Below are 21,327 nucleotides of genomic sequence, written 5' to 3' on the forward strand. Positions count from 1 at the left end.
AGCAAGTATCTGGTGAACGTGTGTGTAGTAAGTACCACTTCATTTTCCCCTCACTGAACACCATTTACAAAGAGAGGAAGACCTGTGAAAATTCCCATGAGGCAGCGCAGAAGCATCCAGAGGCCACCGTACATGTCTCATGGCCACTCTCCAGCCGGTGATGGCGGTCTGCACAGGGCTTCTTCCTGGGGTGACTCCCAAGTAACCTCCCTTCGGCTTTCCCCCTGCTGTTCTGTGGTGCTTGTCTTCCAGCAGAGTCTCTCTCACTTTAACAATTAAATGGACAACCCAGGAAACCTACACTTGGAATTCAGTGAAGAAATGTTAGACTCCTATGGAGTGTCTCATTAGGTTAAAGGAAAGTTACGGAAAAGTCTGATGGGAAAATGAGTTTCTACATTTTGCTTAGGGCCCAAAAAGAATCCTAGTTTTTGTTTCCATTCAAGTGCATATAGTAGTATTTATTTCAATTCAGGGAGATGCAGTTCGTTTTTAGGATTCACAAAAGCTTCTTGACATCAGATCCAAAGCTTGTGCCATGAAGATATGGTCAAACATTCTCACGCAGCATCACTGAGCCGGAGAGCAACCTGAGAAACCTGAGAACTCTAGGTTTCTGTGTGGGAAGATTCCATCCGGCTTCATAAAATACTACCTGGATCTGAGAACTCTATGTGCAGGAAGATTCCATCCGGCTTTATAAAATAATACCTGGATCTTCAAGGTTGGCAAAGAAGAGAAAAGCTCCTTGGGAACTTAGTTTCTAGGTCTCACAGCACAAGCTCTGTGTCCTCAGAGTCGCCGTCCTCCAGGAGCCCTCTCACTGGTCACTGCTGCGGCCCCTACATGGACCAGTGTGTGTCCACAGCTCCTCCCCGATTCCCCATACCACAACTGGGAACAGTTAAACAAAACTCTGCAGGAAAGGGAGGGATACTCAAGGGGAATTTGCTGCAGAAGGAAACATCTACCACGGTGAGTTTATGGGTCTTTGACTTGGGTACAAGAGAGAAGTATCACTACAGAGCTATGGCCCTACAAAGCACTCTTTTGCCCCAATCTCCTGTGAGTGTGCTGTTTCTCAAACCCAGATTCTATGGAGTTTAAGATGAGACGTCAATCCAGAGCTCATTCTTTCTCAGTTCTGACCAAGACAACCTCTCAATTCCAGTTCCCAATCCGAGGAAGAGCTGCCCCTTTCAGAAAAGGTACTGGGCCCTCCCCTTGGGCATTACATCAGTATACAGGCCAATGAGTCAATGATCTCTCCCCTACACAGAGAGCCTCTTAACACAGATGCAAGGATGCCTCCAAATGCTTTAAGCCTAGGTGCACCTGCAACAGCTACAAACTCAACATACCCAGGCAAATTCAATACTGCACTCCTAGAAGAAAGTTTATTTTCCTTCATTACAGGACAGAAGCAAAAGTTGCAACAAATTTCACCACTCATGAACCATTTTCCAATGTGCCAGCAACAGACACCGTTGATAGACACCCCATTTGCAGAGGTGATGGGGTGATCGATAGCTTCTGAAAAGGAAGTTTATGACCCAGTCATATATCAGAAAGGTTAAAGTCCTAAGACAAAATTTCTGGAACATCTTCTCCTGTAGCACAGGTTTCCTCTTAGTGTTTCTGACTGTGAAGAAGAGATGGATGGGAGCAGGCAGGTAGCATCTCCTCCTTCCTCTGTCTTGATGTCCACCTCTGCTTCTTTATTTCCTTTTCCTTTTTCCATTTCTTTCTTTTTTTTTTTTTTTTTACATTTTAAAAGTAATGGTCTTAAAGTTCTTCAGTCTTAAACAAATCATAGAAGGCTTTAAAAGTTGGTTTTGTGCATTTTGTATGTCATAGTTATAAGTGGATTTGAAGTCCTTATAATACTTTATAAATTTCATCAATCAACATCCAGGTAGGTAGAATCTTAGGTACATCATGATGGCTATGAATTAATACTAGACCTGTGTGTGCTGGGTTTGTCTCCAGGCCTTGGGTGAAGGCTGCGATGGGGTACGTGACATGACTCAGGAGGCACTCGGTGGGCATTCAGGAGAGGCAATGGTAACACAGCACCTCAAACATCTCAGGGCAGCTGGTCTACACCAGGTACACAGTAGGCATGAGGAGTGCAAAGATGGGAGAGGCAGGGGCCCTCACCTCAGGGAGCACATGGATACAGAGACCGTCCCTGTCCCCTCCATCCTCAAGTCTTGATTTCTTCCGTCTTTCGCAGGTTGGAGGTTAACTTGCTGCTGAAGAGATTTCAACAGCGTGGGAACTTACATATAATCTGAATAATCGAAAGTAAAAGAGTTCATCTCCTGGGTCCTACTTCTGCTGTCTTCATCCACTGCTTCCTACCCATGTGCTAAGCATTTTCATGCAGCCTCATCTGTCTTTCAATAAGAAAGCCAGTTGATAACTAATTCACACTTAGGTGGGCTGTTAAACCATAAAATGTTGACAAGGAAAACAACACTTAATAATAAATCATATCATGGTAACGTTTCTGTAGCCAGTAGGAAAATGGTTTCAGGTGTGAATAATTCTCACTACTTCATGGATCACACAACATAGATACTGTTCATTAATGACTCTAAAGTCAATACAGGGCATGAAACTGTAAGGAATTCCTTCCTACTATTGTCCAGGCAGTGAAATGGGACTTTTTTTTCGTTTTGGCCAGTGTTCACTCGTTCCACTATGTTTCTGATCAGATCTTCACATTTAATTTCTTCTTAGGTATTCATGCGTCTGGGAGTTCTTATTTACTGGAAACTCAGTATCTCCTGTTTGAAGGCAGTGACTGGGTGTTCAGTGAGTCCAGATATCTCTGGATGGATGCTGTGGATAAGTTTGGTGCCCAGTGGAATCTGTCTCATGCACAGAGGACGAAAATCCAAAAGCTCACATGGGTTCCAGCACAACAGATAGCCTGTTCCACTAGAGTTGTGTTAGGCGAGGTGTGCACATTTGTATCATCTGTCACAACTATTTACCCCTCTCTTTTCTCAGTAACAGCAGATACACTTGCCTATCGCCATGCGACTTGGGGGAGCTGATCCACTACCAGGCTTGGCCTGTGGCTTGCTTTGCCCACAACAGCATGAGCAGTGTGATGTGCAGCATATCTGAGCAGAAGCTTTAAAAGCAATTGTGTGGTTTGGTTCTTCCCCTTGTACTTCTCAACTTCCATGAAAAGGGCCTGTTGCCCCAGATCTCTGCTCCTTAGCCTGAGTCCTGGAATGAAAAGACATACAGTGTCACAGTAGTGAGATATTTTAAACAAGAAAGAAATGTTCGTTGTTATAAACCGCTGAGATTGGGGGGTGGTTGTCACTACAACACACCTACTACAATGTGATATGGGCACTAGGACAAGGAACATGCATTTCATCCCTTGTCACAATGATTTTAAAAATCCATTACTATGCACAGGACTTGGAGTGATACGGGTATCAGGCAGACAGGAAAACAAGTGCACTGGGATGCTTCCAAAGTTTTTAGGGATTTCAACAGTCCTTTCAATTGAAGAAAGACTGATCCTCCACTCCATGCAAAGACATTATTAGTGTGAAACTCCCAAGTGCTGTATCCTAAACACACCCCCTTAATAAGGGAAAGAAATCCTTCCTCCTCTGAATTAATTAAATAAACAGTATGTTATTCATCAGATTTCTATATAATATTGCTCCTAATTGTACGTGTAATCATAAAATAATTCATAAAGTTTCAGGTCAAGGAAAGAAAAGTAAATATTCCATTTTTAGTCCTGACATGGACACCCCTAATAGTCACTAATAAGAATCTTGTTGATTGTATTTGCTACTTATTTTTAAGTGTCAGTGGATTAATACTATAACATGGTTTTTCTTGATCAGAAATGATACCTGTACATTCAGAGAAGTCATAACTGAATAGCTAGAAGTGTCAGATTACAGCTATGGGTGGTCTTCTCTTTTGTACTGTTGAATGAAGAAGAGACAAAATGGTCAAACCTTTTTGAAGTAACGCGTTGCAAAGAACAGTTCAACCTGAGTGGTAGATTTGAGAACTAAAGGATAAAGCAGCTACAGATGACAACTAACAGACTGACTGTGTTCTGCCTCCATTCCAAAAACATGTCACTAAAATGGCAGTGTCTTTGCTGATTAAGGCCATTAGTTTAAAAAAAAAAAAATTGGACTTAAGTCTCTTGTACACTTGAAATTTTGAAATTTACAGGTGATGGGTGAATTTCACTTATCACAGTGGAAATACTCGAGCCAATCAAAACAGAGGTGTACACAGCACAAGTAATTTATTAATTCACTGTTCTTTCCTGAAATGGGCTTGAGACAGTGCTATTGGCTCCATATTTTCTGGTTGCAAAGTTTAAAGAAAAGGGCACGAGAACCACGAGACGACCCTGAGGCCAGAGCCCCATCCCATCACCTTCTTGCTGTTTGCCCATAAGCAAAGTGACTTCTCCAAACCTCTTGATGCTACACAGGACATCCCGCTGGCCTCACAGCCTGGCTGGAAAGATGAGGGGTGTGGTGTGATCGCACCTGGCACAGCCCTCACCCCAGGAAGGGTCACTGGGGCTGCCTCCCTCTTTAGGTCCCTTTAAATTAAATGTTTCTGTTCTATAGAAACACATTCATCTCCTAACTCTATTTCCAAGGTGTTTCTCCTTCCATATAAATCTGTAAAGCCTCTTTTTACTCTTAAAGTGAAAAGGACAACCTCTCTGATTTCTCTAGGACACTAAGAGAGCCACACCAAATGCTCTGAGACTGCAGAGGTGCAGGGAGCAGCTGTTTTTGGAAACACTTCAACATTGAACCCTCACCGGACACAATGACATATGTGTAAAACCTCTGGGAAGTCCTGTAGGAAAAAAGATTGATTAATTTGTGGGGGGGAGGATTTGCAAGAAAAGTGTAGCATTATTTTTAGTACAGCATTTTAATTTTCATAACTGATCTGATCTCACAGTAAAACTTATTGAGCTCAATTAGTGAGAACTCAAGTCTTTTACTGAATTCTCAAGTCCTATTTTGATAAACTAAGGACAAAATGTTTCTAAATAACATGTAGAGATATAATTTACATACTGTAAAATGTAGCCTTAAGTGTCCAATTCAGTGGTTTTTAATATACTCACAGAATTGTGAAACCATTATCATAACTAATTTTAGAATATTTTTATAACCCCATAAACAAACCTCATGCCCATCAGCAGTCACTCCTTCCTCCCCATCCCTACAGACCCTGACAACCACCATCCTGTTTCTATGACTTTACCTATTCTGGAAATGTCAGGTAAATTGAATCATACAACATGTGGTCTTTGTGACTGGCTCTCATTAAGTATGATGTTTTCCAGTTCATCTTTGTTGCAGCATGTGTCTGCCTTCACTCCTTTTTGTGGCTAATATTCCACTCTCTGGATTTATCAAATTTTGATTATCTATTCATCACTTGGTGAACTTTCAGGTCATTTCCACCTTTTGACTATTAAGAGTAATGTTGCTCTGAACATTTGTGTACAAGTGTTTTCGTGGACATATGTTTTTACTTCTCTTGGGTATATCTCTGTGAGCAGAATGGCTACGTTGTATGATAACCCTATTTAATATTTGAAGAGCTGTCAGTCTTTTTCAAAGTGTGCCAGCTCAGTTTCTTTTGAAAACAAAAACAAAAACAAACTGGAGGTTAAATATTCAGTCGATGCAAAGCCCTGCCAAAGATGTTCAGTGACTCAGATGACACAGTCTTTGAGGTGCTCATTGAGTCAAATTCCTGTCTCCCTGCTGCCCCATATCCCTCTCCAGGATGCCCCCCTGTCTCAGGAATAAGGGGTCTCAGCCTCCCAAAGCACCCTATGAATGCCCACTGGCCTCTCTTACACAGTTGTTATGCTGACTTCTGGGCTGGTGGCCCTGCTGGGCGGGCAGCTTTGGCTGGACTGTTGGGGGTCAAGCCGGTCCCCCAAGGAGTCCAGACTCTGGCTGTCCAGTTGTGAAGGCTCAGTTGTCTCTCTGTCTCAACCCCAATCACTGTCATATTGGTTTTCAAAGTGTAATCTGGGAATCCCTGACGTGTTTTCAGGGATCTAAAAGCTCAAAATTACTTGTATGATAATACTATGACATTAGTATTATGTGCAGTGGGGTTTTCCAGAGCCTGCATGAGGTTAGGTATTTCGAAAGACTCAGTGCAGAAGCAGATAAGAAAACCCCGTTGCCTTCTATTAAGCTGGGCATTATACAGGTTTGTAAAAATGTGAAACAGTCCCACTCGTCTCACAATTTTACTTTCTTCTGGACATGGAGTTGAGCTGAACAAAGGCTTCTGCCACAGGCCTGCAACCTTCCCCAAGCTACACATGGAAGTTGGGCAGTTAGCCCCAAAGTTACTGGGTATCTTACATTATTCTGACATTCCTGTCATGTTTCCCACTCTGACCCCACAGAGCTCCACGTGGGAGAAACACTAGGATGAGATCTTTCACTTTTCTGACCCTCCCTGATCACAGAGACCTTGCACACGCCACCTCCTCCGCTCCCTCCACTCCTGACTTGTGGCCACTGCAGAGGTCCTGCCAGCCGGACCCATATCTCATGGTGGGAGCCATAGGGGAGCCTGCAGCTCAGAATCACAGAGGTGAAGATTTGGTTTCAGTGCCCCCCAAATACCATCACTGTGCACTTTGTTTATCAAGTGTTTCCCAAATTCATACAACCTCCTTTCTTAAAAATAACCTGTTAATGTCTTGGGGTTCCAGGTTTATGCAGAATGCTGTAGAAAGCATTGCCATTAGGAATTACACTTGTTCCTTAGTGACTACAGACTTTAGATATTTCTGGAAGTTCCTCATGGGACCTAAAGCTGGTTTTGGTTTTGTATTTGTTTTACTTAAGTTAGTCACGTTTACAGGAAAACTGCTTCATGATCAACCCAAATAGAATAAAATAATCTCCAAATTCAGACTCTAGAGAAGTCCAGGTGCTTCCATGCACTTCACACATTATGAAATCCTAATTAGGAGAATAATATTGTTCATGCTCTTAGTATTCCCATTAAGAATGGCTCACTGGCTTCTAATTTTCCTGTGGAAGCACTTATCTCTCACTACTAGCAGTGGTGGCATTTGTGGAATATCACAAATACCTGTGGATCCGCAGGCCAGCGGATCTCCAGGCAGGGCCCGAGGATCTTAAAACTGGAGGATCCTGGAATAAGGGCCCAGGAAAGCTCCCAATATTTCTTTCTGCTCCATCATTTCCAACTCAGTTTTATTGTGTTAATGCCTGGATAACAGCCCCAAACAACTCCTTGGCTTCAAACGAAGGACAAGCATAGAAGTAAAGAAAGAATGGAGACCCAGTACTCCAGTGACTTTCTTTAGTCACTTAGTCTTCAGCCCAGTGAGGAAGCGCCCACGTTTCCACCCAAGCAAATGCCTCCTGATGGCCCTTTTGCAAATTAAAACATCATTTAATCAAGCAGTACAGATCTAAGTATATTTTATTCAAACCGAATTATTTAAAAATCCTTACTATCTCCAAATGATGCACAGAGTAGCTCTCTAATGATGTTGTATGTTGAAGACCACTTTGAATCTAAAAAAAGAGAGACAGAGACCCTGATTTCGTAGTGAAGATGCAACGACATATATTTCAACAATAATTAAATCCACCAATTCCACCTCTTTATAAGTGGAATAAAGACTGTAGCAGCATTAAGAAGTCCTATCTTTCTCCTTTTCCTTCTTGACTTCTTCAAGGCTAGAGGCCTATTAGCTGGCAGACTATTAGAATGCAAATATGATACAACCCAAGCAGCTCCAGCTTTGAAACAGAAGGGTGGCTAAGTACCTGCTCTCTTTCAATGCAATACTCCAACAGCAAGGCTAGTCCAGTTTCTCCCATCAACAGTCAAACCCTGACCCTAAGCTTGACTACTTTCAGCTTTTGGGAAGCTCCATTCTACATTCTTCAATGGTGCCTAGCCCTATTTTACCAGTACATGGATGCTGGGATTGGGGGAAGGGAGCTGGAAGAACCAATCTAATTAAAACAACTTTTGCTTCATCTAGTTAACAGCAGGTAACACTGAGTTCTCTCCTTCCCATGGTGGCTCATGCCCCCTCATAACATGAAAGAAGCATTGTCCTTCCCTGTGCACACAATCTGCAACCAGAGAGAGCCACCAGCCACAGAAAGGATGAGGCCCCATATTAACTATTTTCTCATTTGTCAGCTTAAGGAAATCATTTTCTTCCATTTTTCCACTTCTTGAAAGTGTATCTACAGGTTTTTAGCCAAGAATTTTTGGATATAGTTGGTTTGGGGTTCACATATTTAATTTGCTATGTTTTTTTTTTTTTTTTTTCTTTCTGAGAAAGAAGAAGAATGCTAAATAAAACTCAACTTCAGGGCTCCTGTTATTCCAATGGCCATCACCTTGACTAGATTTATTTTCATTGATTTTGTTTATGGTCTTTCAGCCAATTATCAGTCAAGATGCTTTCATAAAAGACTGTGAAATTCAGAATAAAAGGCACAAAACTTATTGCTATGAATTGTAACCTCTGATAAACCAATGATATATGGCATGATTTGAGAAAAATTTTGTTGGCACATTGTCAAATGTATTTTTGACCACTAAAAAAAACCAGTCAGGGCTGGGCACGGTGGCTCAAGCCTGTAATCCCAGCACTTTGGGAGGCCAAGACGGGCGGATCACAAGGTCAGGAGATGGAGACCATCCTGGCTAACACGGTGAAACCCCGTCTCTACTAAAAAATACAAAAACCTAGCCGGGCGAGGTGGCGGGCGCCTGTAGTCCCAGCTACTCAGGAGGCTGAGGCAGGAGAATGGTGTGAACCCGGGAGGCGGAGCTTGCAGTGAGCTGAGATCCGGCCACTGCACTCCAGTCTGGGTGACAAAGCGAGACTCTGTCTCAACAAAAAAAACAAAACAAAACAAAACAAAAACCAGTCAGTGATGTATATGCTCAAATCACAGTGGAACGCTGAAGTCACACTGGTCACAGATCTCTTTGATAATTCACTGGGCTTTTACTTATGTATTTAAAAGCCATGAGAAACCTGAGAAATGATCCAATCTGGCACCCTCAAGTTAACAGGGAACTCGGTTTCATAGAATTCTCTGTGAATCTGCTTTTAATTTACATTGATACTTCAAATTCTACATGGCAGATCTCAAGAGTTGTTTTAGATTCATTACCTTTTCCCCAACTAATTTTATAACTCAATAAAAACCATAGTTCTGGTTTTACTTCTGAAACATGACCTTAAATATATAAACTTATTTATCTTAAACAAAATTAATTGTTTGACAAAGAGTTAGCTGCTTGTAGCATGAAGCTTGAAAAGCCAGACACTGTAAATAGTAGCTGTAATTATTTCCTTTTTCAGTCTGAAAATGAACATCATATTCATGTTTGTTCACATTGCTGGTTCTCTTCCATGTGACAGTGTTGCTGAGGAATCCGCAGGATACAAGGGGTTTCTGAAGACTGGAAAAAGGCAAACAGCGTATTTTGAAAGTAGGTAAACAATAACCTTAGCCATCAAAAAAATACTACATATTTCGAAAGTGGGTAAACGATAACCTTAGCAGTTAAAAAAAAATGCCGGCACATTCATCAAGCAATCAATCTGTAGCCACCTAGGAGAGTGTGCATGCTGGGTAGCTATCAAATTACTTTGTAAAAAGGAAATTAGGCCAGAGGAAATTAAAATCCATCCATGATAGAGCACGGGGCCACATAGATAGACTGAGTGAACCATGTATACTGCAGCGACCTCTTTCTATGTGAGGTCGCTCCATGAGACAGGATGAGCACTTTGTCAGCGAGAGCCTGCAAATCTCTAATCGCCTCTGAGAGCCAGTGACATGGGACCTTGTGATAGGCAAGCCATTTCATAATGAGTCCCTCCTGCTCTTTTAGTAAATAACTCCCTTGGGAAGAAGGCCAAGAAATCTCAGCCCTTCTTTGAGTTTATTTCTAGAGTGATTCCAGTTGTGCTTCACTAATGTTTCTATGTATCAACAGATAGGTGTACAATTGGCTGGAAACGTTTTCAGAGGCTTATATTTAAACTGGAAGGCATATTAATTTTATTTTTCTTTCCACAGGTAAAAAACTCCTTCTTTCTCCCACTGTAGGCTTTTTGTGTTTTCAACATACCCAGCCTCACTTGGAAAAATAAAAATAAAAATAAAGCACCCACTCACATGCGCAGCCAAGTTTCAGATACCAGTAGGCACGGGCTCTTCCAAATGTCTCCTGCTCTGGAGATGTTCGCAGTCCTCAAACCAAAACTGAAACAAACAAGCAAACAAAAAAAATAAAAAACTTACTACCAAATACCCTAGGAACAAGACTTAAACTCTATTTGGAAATTGAATTTCTTCCATAGTCAATCAATATTTAATAAAGAGAGAAAAGGAGCTCATTACAAAGACCATCTTGTTTCTCCACAAGTCATCTATGTGAGATTCCAGAATTTCAGGGCGATAAGTTCTTAATTGGAACATTATATATTCTCTTTGCAGCCAGTAAGCACGCATCACTTCATGAGAAAGCACCGCGGCCAACATTTCTCCTGGTCTGCTCCGGGTTTCAGCGAAGGGCAGGCCTGGAAGCACCTTGGGAAACGAGGTAGAGCCAAGCTAACCCCGGAGAGCCGCTGAGCTTGCGGAGAGTTGAGTAATTACGCAGGCATAGTCTTGAGTTTTATTTTCAGTTTGAGTACTGCTAACAGTCACAGGCTGTACAGTCTGTACAGTCACAGGCTTACTGGCGGGAGTGTATTCTACATCAGCTATGTTCTGTCTTCCTTAGCAGCACTTAATGAGTCGACTGGAAAGCTGTTCCCAGCCAAGCCAATATCCTATGAGTTATAAATGACATTTCATGCTCATATGCAGATTTCCTGCACTGAAGTGAATTATTTACAAGGTTGGGCTTATGGATTCCAACGATCAGCTGCCTGAGATTTACACCCACCCGTTCTCTCTGCTCTCTTGCTGGGAGACTGTGACGTTTCCCACTGCCCTTTAACATCTGAAGATTTAACGGGAGCTGCCCTTCCTGAGGCAGGTGCTCCCTCGCTTGAGAGGGTAACTGGAAAGGCCGTGCACCCCAGGAGCTGGAAGGTAAACTAAGGCTCTCCTAGAGTTGCTTCTCCCCGCCCTGGGAGGATGCTGTCTGCACGTAAACGCACAGGAGGAGCACCAGGAAGAATTTAAATTCTGGGGAGGCCTTCCTGCCCATTAGCAGTGATTTTATTACCTTGGGTTTTAGCTAATTAGTTTAATAATTTCTTCCCAAATGTGTGAAAATCCAAATTTTCTCCTAAAGGAAGCTCTGTGTTCAGCAGTGTGCTCTGTCCTCTGTGGAACAGAAGCACCGACATGTCGTTTCTGCCTCCCAGAAACTCCAGGGGTTGAAAAGCCGCCCAACTTACAGCAAGGATGATGAAAATATAAGAGTTCGGCACCAGACAAATCCACCAATGGAACAAAAAAAAGCAGCACAGAAACCAAGTTAGGTACACAAGGGTCTCTAATCTATGATAAAATCAGCATTTAAAATTAGTGAAAAGAATGGTTTCTTAAATATGTTGAATGAGAACAACTGACTATGCATTGGAAAAAGTAAAATGAAGATCCCTACCTTATATCATCAACAGAAATAAATATATGTTAAATCAAAGACCTAAATGTAAAAATAAAAACCAAAAGAACACTGGAAGAAAATATGGAGGAACATTTCCGTAGCCTTGCAGTGAGAGTGAACAAAATGAAAGAAGGGACAACATGACATATTTGGTTACCAAATTTTATAAACTTTTTCCCAGTAAAAACCAGACTAAACAAAATTAAAACATAAGTGACAAACAAGGGAGGGAAAACATTTACAACTGACTATTAATATCCCATATTCAGAGAAATCCAACTCATTGAAAGACAATGACAGACAATACCCTAAAGAGATAAAGAATACGTATAAGCAAAAAAGAAGTGCGCATGGCAAATAAATCTGTGAAAGGATGCTCAACCTCAGTATTGATTAAAGGAATAAGGAAGTGAATAACAACAAAATAGTTTCTGCCAAATCTGACTGTTAACACGTCATATATTGTTAACATTGATTGCTGTCAAGGCTGTGAAAAAACAGGCAGCTTCATAATTGTTGGCAGGAACAACCAACCGCTACAAACATTTTGGGGGCAATTTGGAATTATCTAATAAAATATATTTGCATATCCTTTGGCCATGCCATTTCACTTTTATGGATCTAACAAAAAATCAAATAAAAACATTATAAAGGTATATGTACAGGAATTTTGATTGAGTACTGTAACAGTAAACATTGCCTGCAGCCTAATATCTACCCGCAAGAGATGCTTTCATGAATTATGATAAGTTCATAAAATGGAATGCCATCTTCTCATTAAAATCTGTAAACAACCAAATTTCCATCAATAGGGGAATGGTTAAATAAATTGTAGTGCCGCCATTAAGTTGAATGTTCCGTAGCTACTAAAGAGAATGAGACAGAGCTGTACGTAGATGAAAGATGTCTTGGCTATCTCAAGTGAATAACGTTGTAGACAAATGATAGATACCATAGATGAATAATCAGATGATTGATGGATGATTAGATGCATCCTATATAACTTTTACTTCAGTCTGTATGTGTCTACGGAAGGAAAGGACCCTGAGAGTTTTCAGTGGCGGTGATCTCTGTGAGTAAGGACATTTGTTTTGTGTGCGGCTAGGAGCTTCACTATCATCTCACATGCTCATTCCGCCTGGTGGTGGGAGCACACTCCCAGGCAAGTCGGGATGCTCACCTTCCCCAGGACCGCAGATGTTGTCACATGTCAGGGCCGTCCATTCTGGCATCAGCAGACTCCCAGCAGCGGAGACCTCTCCCTCTGGCTGGGAAGCCAGTCACTGGATCAGGAACCCGTCAGCCCCACTCCTGCTCTGCAAGCTCTCACCCATCTCCACACAGAGAACACAGAGAATCGTTCTGCCACTGCTGACCACTGCTTGGCTACGGGAAGCTCTGGGCAGCTGTGAAGTCCCCTCTGCCCTGAGATCCCTACATCCACTGTCACTGTGGGCTCTTGGTGCTTCCATGGACCCTTACCTGGGAAAGGGGTCTCTCTATGCCCAGATTCCCCAATCCTTTCTGGTGCTTTTGTTAGCTCCATACGAGGTGTTCATGGTGCAGGAGAAGGATGACAAAGCTCGGTGCCTCTTCCTTTAGGGATCCACTAACAGAAGAGGGAGTATTTGTGCACTCCTCTTTCCCATCTGAAAGTCCCAGGGAATCTTGATCTTGTCAGGACTGGGTGCATGACTGTTGATGGTCAGCCATTCTTACAAACACATTTTATAAACTGAGTATTTTGTGTTCTCTGAATTCTAGGCTCTCAGAATTCAAAATTCAAGATGAACTTTCCTCCCTTTTTTTGCTGGTGTTGTGTCACTCATCCCTGAGCGAGGAACACAAAATACCAAAGCCAATTATGTGGTACGTTCAAAGGATCCAAAACCACCTGGGGTGAAGCATCAGGCCACCACGTTTGTGTTCGCCAAATGCCCAATCTCCCCGATCCTCTTATTCTCTCTTCAAAAACAGACACAAAACAACAGTAAGAAACATCCTCCATTCTAACTGAGAGCTGAGGATTTGGATGATGTGGATGAGCTGGAGGAGGTTTTCCATTCCTAACACATGGAAGGCAACTGAATACATTCTCCTCAGCCACTGTAGTTCTCCAGAAAGCCCCTGGGCCTCAGTGGTAATGCAGGGCTCTCTTCTCCTTGACCCATCTTTCCCCTCCCCCAGTGCTCCTCCCTCTTCCTTCCTCTTCTGATGTGTGGAGTGGGTTCCTCTCAAGTAGGAACCCGGCAGGCACGTTGAGGCATCTCTTCAGCAGTCAATGGGGCAGGGGTTATTTTTTATTCTTTAGGCAGCTCTAGTCCCTAGCACAGTGCCTGGCATGTAGTAAGTGCCCAATAAATAGAGGAGTAACTTTGCATTTACATGAAAACATTTTTTGTGACCAAGGCACATTCTTTACATGTCCTCAGGGACAAAAAAAATTTTTATTTTTCTCCTTTGATAATAAATTTTATTTCTATAATCAATAGTAACTTGGAACTCATCTTGGGAAACAACATGGATAGCCATGCTAGATAATGACTCTGTGTGTGTGTGTGTGTGTGTGTGTGTGTGTGTGAGAGAGAGAGAGAGAGAGGGCATCATCATCCTAAGCAAGTACAAATCAGGAGTTTGTTTCTTTGCAAAATAAATAGTTGTTCTTTGTTTTTTGTTTTTGATATTGTTTTCTAAGGTAAATACTATGAAGGGCACAGCACTCATTTGAAAGCCTACATGTCATTTATTTGATTAATTAATTAATTTTTTTTTTTTTGAGACAGAGTCTTGCTCTGTCGCCCAGGCTGGGGTGCAGTGGCCGGATCTCAGCTCACTGCAAGCTCCGCCTCCCGGGTTTAGACCATTCTCCTGCCTCAGCCTCCCGAGTAGCTGGGACTACAGGCGCCCGCCACCTCGCCCGGCTAGTTTTTTGTATTTTTTAGTAGAGACGGGGTTTCACCGTGTTAGCCAGGATGGTCTCGATCTCCTGACCTCGTGATCCACCCGCGATTAATTTATTAAACATATTTGAGGTGTCTACAATTTATTCATCCCTGTTCTAGGCAACGCAGATCACGTGTTGAAGTAGACAAGGTGTTTGCACTCATGAGACTTAGGAGAAGGAAGACATCCTAAGTCAAGCAAGGATGGCCCTTATACAGAGATCTTGAGACAAGAGGGACCAGTCGTATTCTAGAGACCGGGACATAGAACCTGCTTGGTCTGGCTGGAATGAAAATTGCAAGGTGGGGGAAGTAGAGAAGAGAGGCAGGGGATGCTGAGAAATTGATCTGGAGGGAGGCAGATCATACCAGACCACGGATGGCCTTATGTGTCCTGTTTATCCTGACAGCAATGGGAATCATTAAAGGGTTTAAGTACAGGCTTTGGATCTCTGCTCTGGAAAGAACAGTTCAGCAGTAAAATGGGAGATCACTGAAGGAGGCAAGATTAGAGGCAGGATGATAATTACGTGTCTTCTCCAGACACAAGCCAGAGACTGCTGGTTCAGGTAGGTAATTTCACAGGAGATGGTCAGAAGAAACTAAAAGTAGACAAAATCAAAGACATTTAGAATGCACAGTGGGAAGGCCTGGAGATGGACTGGGTTTAGTGTGGAGACAGAAAGGTTGGCAGGTGAGCATCTGGCACAGGCTAGGACTCTGGAGGCTCAAATGGGGAGTAAAGGAAGCATCTCTCGGGGGAGGACTGTTGGATTCCACCTTAGACTTTCTTCAGGAAGCATCCTTAGGATGACCAAGGGACACCCAGGTAGAGGGGCCCAGGAGCATCAGTGTGGAGGCCTGGAGCCTGGACTTCAGCAATTGCCAGTATGTTTTTGAGTGTCTTATAATCAGAACACAGGAAGTCCAAGAAGAGGAGAGGATGCATTTGTACCAAAAAGTTCACAGACAAAAGGCTATATAGAGACCCAAAGGTAAGATTGCAGTGGATTCAAATAAGAGTTCAGATTTGAATGAAAATACAGGCAAAGGGACATTCAAGGTACAACGAACAGCAATGAGACTGGGGGAGGCGAGGAGAACGAAAAACTGATACTGATCAGAGAAATCTATCCAGTCTTTTCCTAGGAGTGGGAGTTCTTTAAGCCTACGGGTAGTCTTCCCGAGACTTGGCACTCAGAACCTGGCCTCTGGGACCCACATGCAAACCATCGCTGTCATCAGGAGACTAGCTTTACTGTGACTCAAGAGACAGGGAGGCCAAGACATTTGGTCAACGTTTCATGTCAGAGCGACATGGAAGCCTGTGTGCCCAGTGCCCAGTGATGCTTCCAAACCTCATACCTCCCCAGATGATGGTCACCTCACTAAGATTGTTGCCCGATTCTCAGCAGCATCCAACGTCAGAATAGCACTCTTTCCGCAAACCAGGAAGATTCTTCCAGAAAAAGCAGCAGGCAGCAAAATATTCTTAGTACTTGGTGGAGGGATTCCCTTTCTTTCAAAACCTAATTAAGGACTGGCAAATAGAAATCTTGCTCAGCTTAGGTTTTATATAGCAATTGATTGTTTTATTTAAGGGTCTGCTTTAAATTCACCAGTATTTTCTTCCTTCCTTTCTTTCCTTCTTTCTTTATTTTTAACAAAGTTGCCCACACTCAACTATTGTGAAAATTCAGAATACAGAGATTAAGAACCTTTCTAAACCTTGTTTGTTTTCACATGTACTTGCCCTCTCTTGGAGAATTTGGGCTTCATCTGTTGAAGGCCAGAGGTCAGAACAGTGTTGATCCTGGAAGCTCAGGAAGTTTTGGGGGACATTTGGAAGTTTAGATATTCTGGGGTCCATGTTCTATGCCAAGAAGTGTGGCATAGAAGAAGTGTGGCATATTCTGGGGTCCATGTTCTATGCCAAGAAGTGTGGCAAGAAGTGTGTAGCAGCAGAACAAGTGTAATGATTTGATCTCTTATAGCCACTGTCACCTTCATCTATAAATTTGCTGGTGATTTATTAATATCTGTTCTACGTGTCTCAGCCTGCAGGAGACCTTGTATTGCTGCATGCCTTCTACAGAGTAGAGAGAAATGAAGGGAGCAGATGGGATTATGACTTATTTTCCAACGTTGAATTTATAAAAAGATCTTTTGTCAGACATTGCACAGCAGTTTGTGGGATGAAATTAATCCTATGAATAAAATTGCTAACCTCACCTAAAATAGGTGCTTTATTTAAAGAAGGATCGATGAGGCTTGCTAAATATTATTTTTAGTGTTGATAAAAGCTTTTCATAATCTCAGGCTGCAAACATGGGCTGAATTGGCAGTTCTGGATGCCATGCCAGTGCGCTGGAGCTGGCTAACGATGTCACCCACAATGTCAGTGAGGCCAAGCCACCCCGAGCTGTCTCCAGGCCTCTGTCCCTCCTCTGCAATCTCAGGGTAGGAGACATGTTTTTCTCAATGCGTGTGAATCTAACTTTGGACACATCTCACAGTCTCATTTTCCAAGGATCATCATTTGTGAGTTAGACAGCAAAAAGTTTAGCTGTGTCCACCATGTAACAAAAAACATTCCTGAGGCTGTCAGGCCAAACCCCTGAGCTCTTTGTTCGTTGCCCAATGGTCTCAGGGCTTCTGGATTTTAGGGGAACATTATGACCGGTCTACTATTTTGGTGCTGCTTCTTTTTGAAAAGGTTCACAAATAGAGTTTATTTCAGAGTTCACATATATGCAACTTCTATCTATCATCCTTTATAAAAGGCTAGTAAGGGCTTTGAGAAGTCAGTGCATCCTACATTACTGTGCTTGTGGCCTTTGGTGTCTCATTCTCAGAGAATTATTCCAGGGTTCCTAGCTATTCTGAACTCAAAAATCCTGTTGCCATCAAACAGGACTTGCTCCGGTGAGTAGAATCCTCAGCCTCAAAACACTCCAAAATCTTGGAGAAAAAATTAAAATTTAAAGTGTGTTCATTGGATAAAAACAAATGGTCGACTTTATTGTAATATTTTGATTATATCCATCAAAACAAAGAAAATGCTTTTCCCTCCTTTGTCTCTTGTAGCTTTCTCCATTTGAAGCCATCCAGGAACACAGCAGAAACACAATAAATGACACCAGGTTTCTCTCTCATGGCCTTCATACCATGGATTTCCCATTCTCAGGATAAAAAGAAATTAAGAGGAAATCAGATTGCTTAAAGATAGCAGATTATGGCTCACTTTTTAAAAGGAGCTCCACAGACAGAATGAAGAACGTGCAACTTTTTGCAATGATAATGTCTGCTTTGCTCTTGAGAGGCATTCTTCCTTTTTCTGCTCAGGAATATTCCGGAGGAGAGTTGCAGATGCCACCCAACCCTGAGAAATCTGCCCTGTGAGTCGAAACAGATCCAGCCGTGCAAAGAACTTCTTCATTAGGACATCAAGCCTGTAGTCATGTTTTCAATTGCTGCTGGAACTTTTGCCTTGCAAGTGCTTTCACTTATTTCGGGACCACCTAAGGCTCTGTGTGGTACACAGCAACACAGTTTGAGATATTTCTGTGATGTTCTGTACATTATATAGTTGCTAACAACCTGTCAAAGTCATCCTGACACCAAACTGAGAAGCTGATGGTTTGGGTAACGTATTAGAGGAGATGAAAAAAACGACAGTCCTCATTACTGTAATAAAACCAGCAGAGACACACTGAGAATCAATTACTGATTGTGACCTAATGAACTAACCCTCAGTCAAGTAGAAAACTGCACCAAGCCTCTTACATTATCAAATGATTTAGGATGGAGCACTGTCTGAAGACGGGCAACAAGTTGAGGCAGATGAGTTTTCTTATATTGTGGCTGACTTAATTACCTTGTTCCTGAGTGCAGAGATCAAATTGAGCAACTTGAGGTGCTAAAGCTCTGTGCCAGCTGGAAATGAAAAGGAAATAATTAACACCAACAAGAGCTACGTCTAAGGTTGTGGCACCTCCTGACAGAAGCAAGGAGACTCAAAGTTAAGGCGGCTGCAAAGTCCTTGACGAGGTGAGCCCTGCTCTGCCCGCCTGGCTGGATTCGTCCAGGTTGCCTGTGGCAGCTGTGCACTGAAGAGTCCGGCTGGGGAGCCAGGGATTCAGAACTCACAGCGCAGCCCAGCAACCGAAGGGCAAATCCACCTGAGGACCGGAGTGCAGATGGCTGGGCTCCCTGGAACAAAGTGGAGGAATGACAGAGGTGTAACTCGTTCCACAACCTCCATCTGTGTGTTGCAGAGAAAAATACTATAATGGAGACTATTCTTACACAGACACAGACACACACACACACACACACACCCCGAGTTCTTGTCACCAATGGAACAGTCTGCCTTTGTCTTTCATCTCCCCACAGTCATGTCCAGATCCCATTACCCTGCATCACACATGGAGCCAGTGAGGTCAACAATGAATGGATGGTGTTCACAAAGAAACCAGCCTACGGAAGGGGACCTGTTACCATTCTTTGAATTAAGTTCTTGGAAGCCATTTTTCATCTCATTTGTCACTGTATTATTCTTCTCTTCACACATGCAGAGGTGGCAAGGCAACAAACCAAAACATGGCATGCTCCTTCACTGCCAGGCTCCTACACTGCCAGTGTACTAAGGGGCACACTGGCCCCCAATGACATGGAAGCACAGGAGGACACGCCCAGGCTGCATCTGCACTACCTGCACTTCCCGACAGGCATTTGGAGAGGAGAGACTCAGCTCTGTCAACACAAAGCTCTGTGAAGCCAGCTTGAGTGCTTCCCACAAAGGGTTGAGTGGGATTAATCTCCCCACATCACTGATAAATCAGTCCGCCAGCACTGCATGTGGCATCATCAGACCACAAGGACACACTTCATGAAGGGGCTTCTCAGTACTGAGTCATCACTCGAAGACCTGACACACAAATGAGTCACAGCTGGGAGACTGTTTGGAGAAATGGGCATTTGAGAAACAGGCTGTGTAGGCTTTATCCCCTCCACAGGAAGTTGGCAAACCAGGGCGAGGCAAGGATGCCCCCACTACAGCCACATCCTGCAAATCAGGGGCAGGGATGCTTAACTCTGTCCAACTTCAGATGACTTTTAAAAAGCAGTACTTCTCAGAAATCACCTAGTTAAATGCAGATTCTGATTCATAGTTCTGGGTGAGGCCAGAGATTGTGCAATTCTAACAAATCCGCGACAATGCCGTTGGCCTTGCCTGTCTTTGAACTATCCTGGGAGCATCAAGGCCTTAAAGCTTCTGTTCCTTCCCCCAGGGTCCTCATCCAGTTAGGTAGACATACTAGACATTCTAACTACATCCTATCAGCACAATCATAAGTCCTATGAGCAACTTACCACTCCAAAGGAGGTAGATGGAGCCGAGTGCTCTAGTAAGTTTCTGGAGCACCAGGCCCTTTGGCCAGTCCAGTCTTCAAGGCCTACTTTTGGGAGCATGGCATGGCCTTCAGGGCTCTCACATAAGCAAGCCAATAGGTGGTAAGGAGCAGAGCAGAATTCCCCAGGGGCTGGAGGGTAGGTTTTGATCAGGCCCAGGCAAGCACAACACAAAGTAAACCCATCCACGCCTGTGTACCCTGTGCTGACCGTAAGACTCCCTGGAGTTAGTTGAGCCTGACCTGAGAGCAAGGTATAGTCACGGGGAGTAATTTTCAAATCAACGAATTGTATACAGACCATGAGGCAACTGCTTGCCCAGATGCCTTGCATAGTCCACTGATGGAAGCATTCACTAGGCTCCTTGCAGAACTGAGGGCTGCAAAAAAGAATTACACAACATCCGGAAACTTGATAAAGAGTGAAGAGAGATTTGGCACAGCCGTCTTCCTCACTAACCTGAGTCTTTGTTGAATGAGAACACGGTGCCTGGTGCGGCCACTGCTGCCGCCAGGGACGCCAGGCCGAGCCATCATTCAGTGCTCCTCTGCAGCGTGCTGCCCTGCCCTCCTGAAAGCTGCGTGATTCATTGGATTTAATATTGTCCTGAGTCTCACTCCAGGGAATTCTGCAGGAATGTTGTTCAAAAAAAAAAGAAAAAAAAAAAAAAGCAAAGCTATTTAAAACACAGTCTGTAGGCTCCATTCTATAAAATAGGTTATTAACTTACAGTGATGGCAGCCTATAGTTCAATTGCTATAAGGTCACAGGGTATTCAACGGGAAAGGCCACATTTTAGATTGTTTTACCCTGACCCCCCGCTGATATGCAGGCTTTACCAGGATTAGTGTTAAAATCCTCACTGTGAAATGCAAGGCCCAGAAAGCAAGCCACATCCTGCTCGCCTCGCCTCTCCACCAATGCAGGACCTGCAAATACTCCTCCCCTTGGCTACTCTCAAGCCCCTTTATGATGAGGCTGGCTTGTAGCTGTGAGGGAGTCGCGCGGGGACTCTCTCCACCTCCTCCAAAGACTATATAACAGCCCATGCAGACATTTCCTGATGTTTAAAATCTCTCCAATTTTCCTCCTCTGCTCCTGCATTTTTAATCTCTGGAATGCCTGTGACTGGACACATGTGCCCACTCCTCCCCACCCCCATCCACCAACCTGAAAAGAAGATTCTGTCTGGGTTTGGGTCTGCTCTTTTCTGGATACCTGCGAGGAGTTCATCGTGCGCTCTCTCACACTTGCCAAGCTGAATTAG

The 21,327-nt window shown here is 43.3% G+C and overlaps 1 protein-coding gene across 1 annotated transcript; it reads left to right on the plus strand.

The window, feature by feature from the left end:
• Nucleotides 1-628: 628 nt before the first annotated feature.
• SMIM21 (small integral membrane protein 21) lies at nt 629-17,778 on the plus strand. Its single transcript, XM_045378100.2, is given in 5 exon segments — nt 629-975; nt 9,434-9,457; nt 9,460-9,506; nt 9,508-9,564; nt 17,733-17,778. Coding segments are annotated over 5 exon segments (303 nt in total). The 5' UTR covers nt 629-846.
• The last annotated feature ends 3,549 nt before the right edge of the window (nt 17,779-21,327 follow it).

Source organism: Macaca fascicularis, chromosome 18 (genome assembly GCF_037993035.2).
Source record: "Macaca fascicularis isolate 582-1 chromosome 18, T2T-MFA8v1.1".
Classification (NCBI taxonomy): Eukaryota; Metazoa; Chordata; class Mammalia; order Primates; family Cercopithecidae; genus Macaca; species Macaca fascicularis.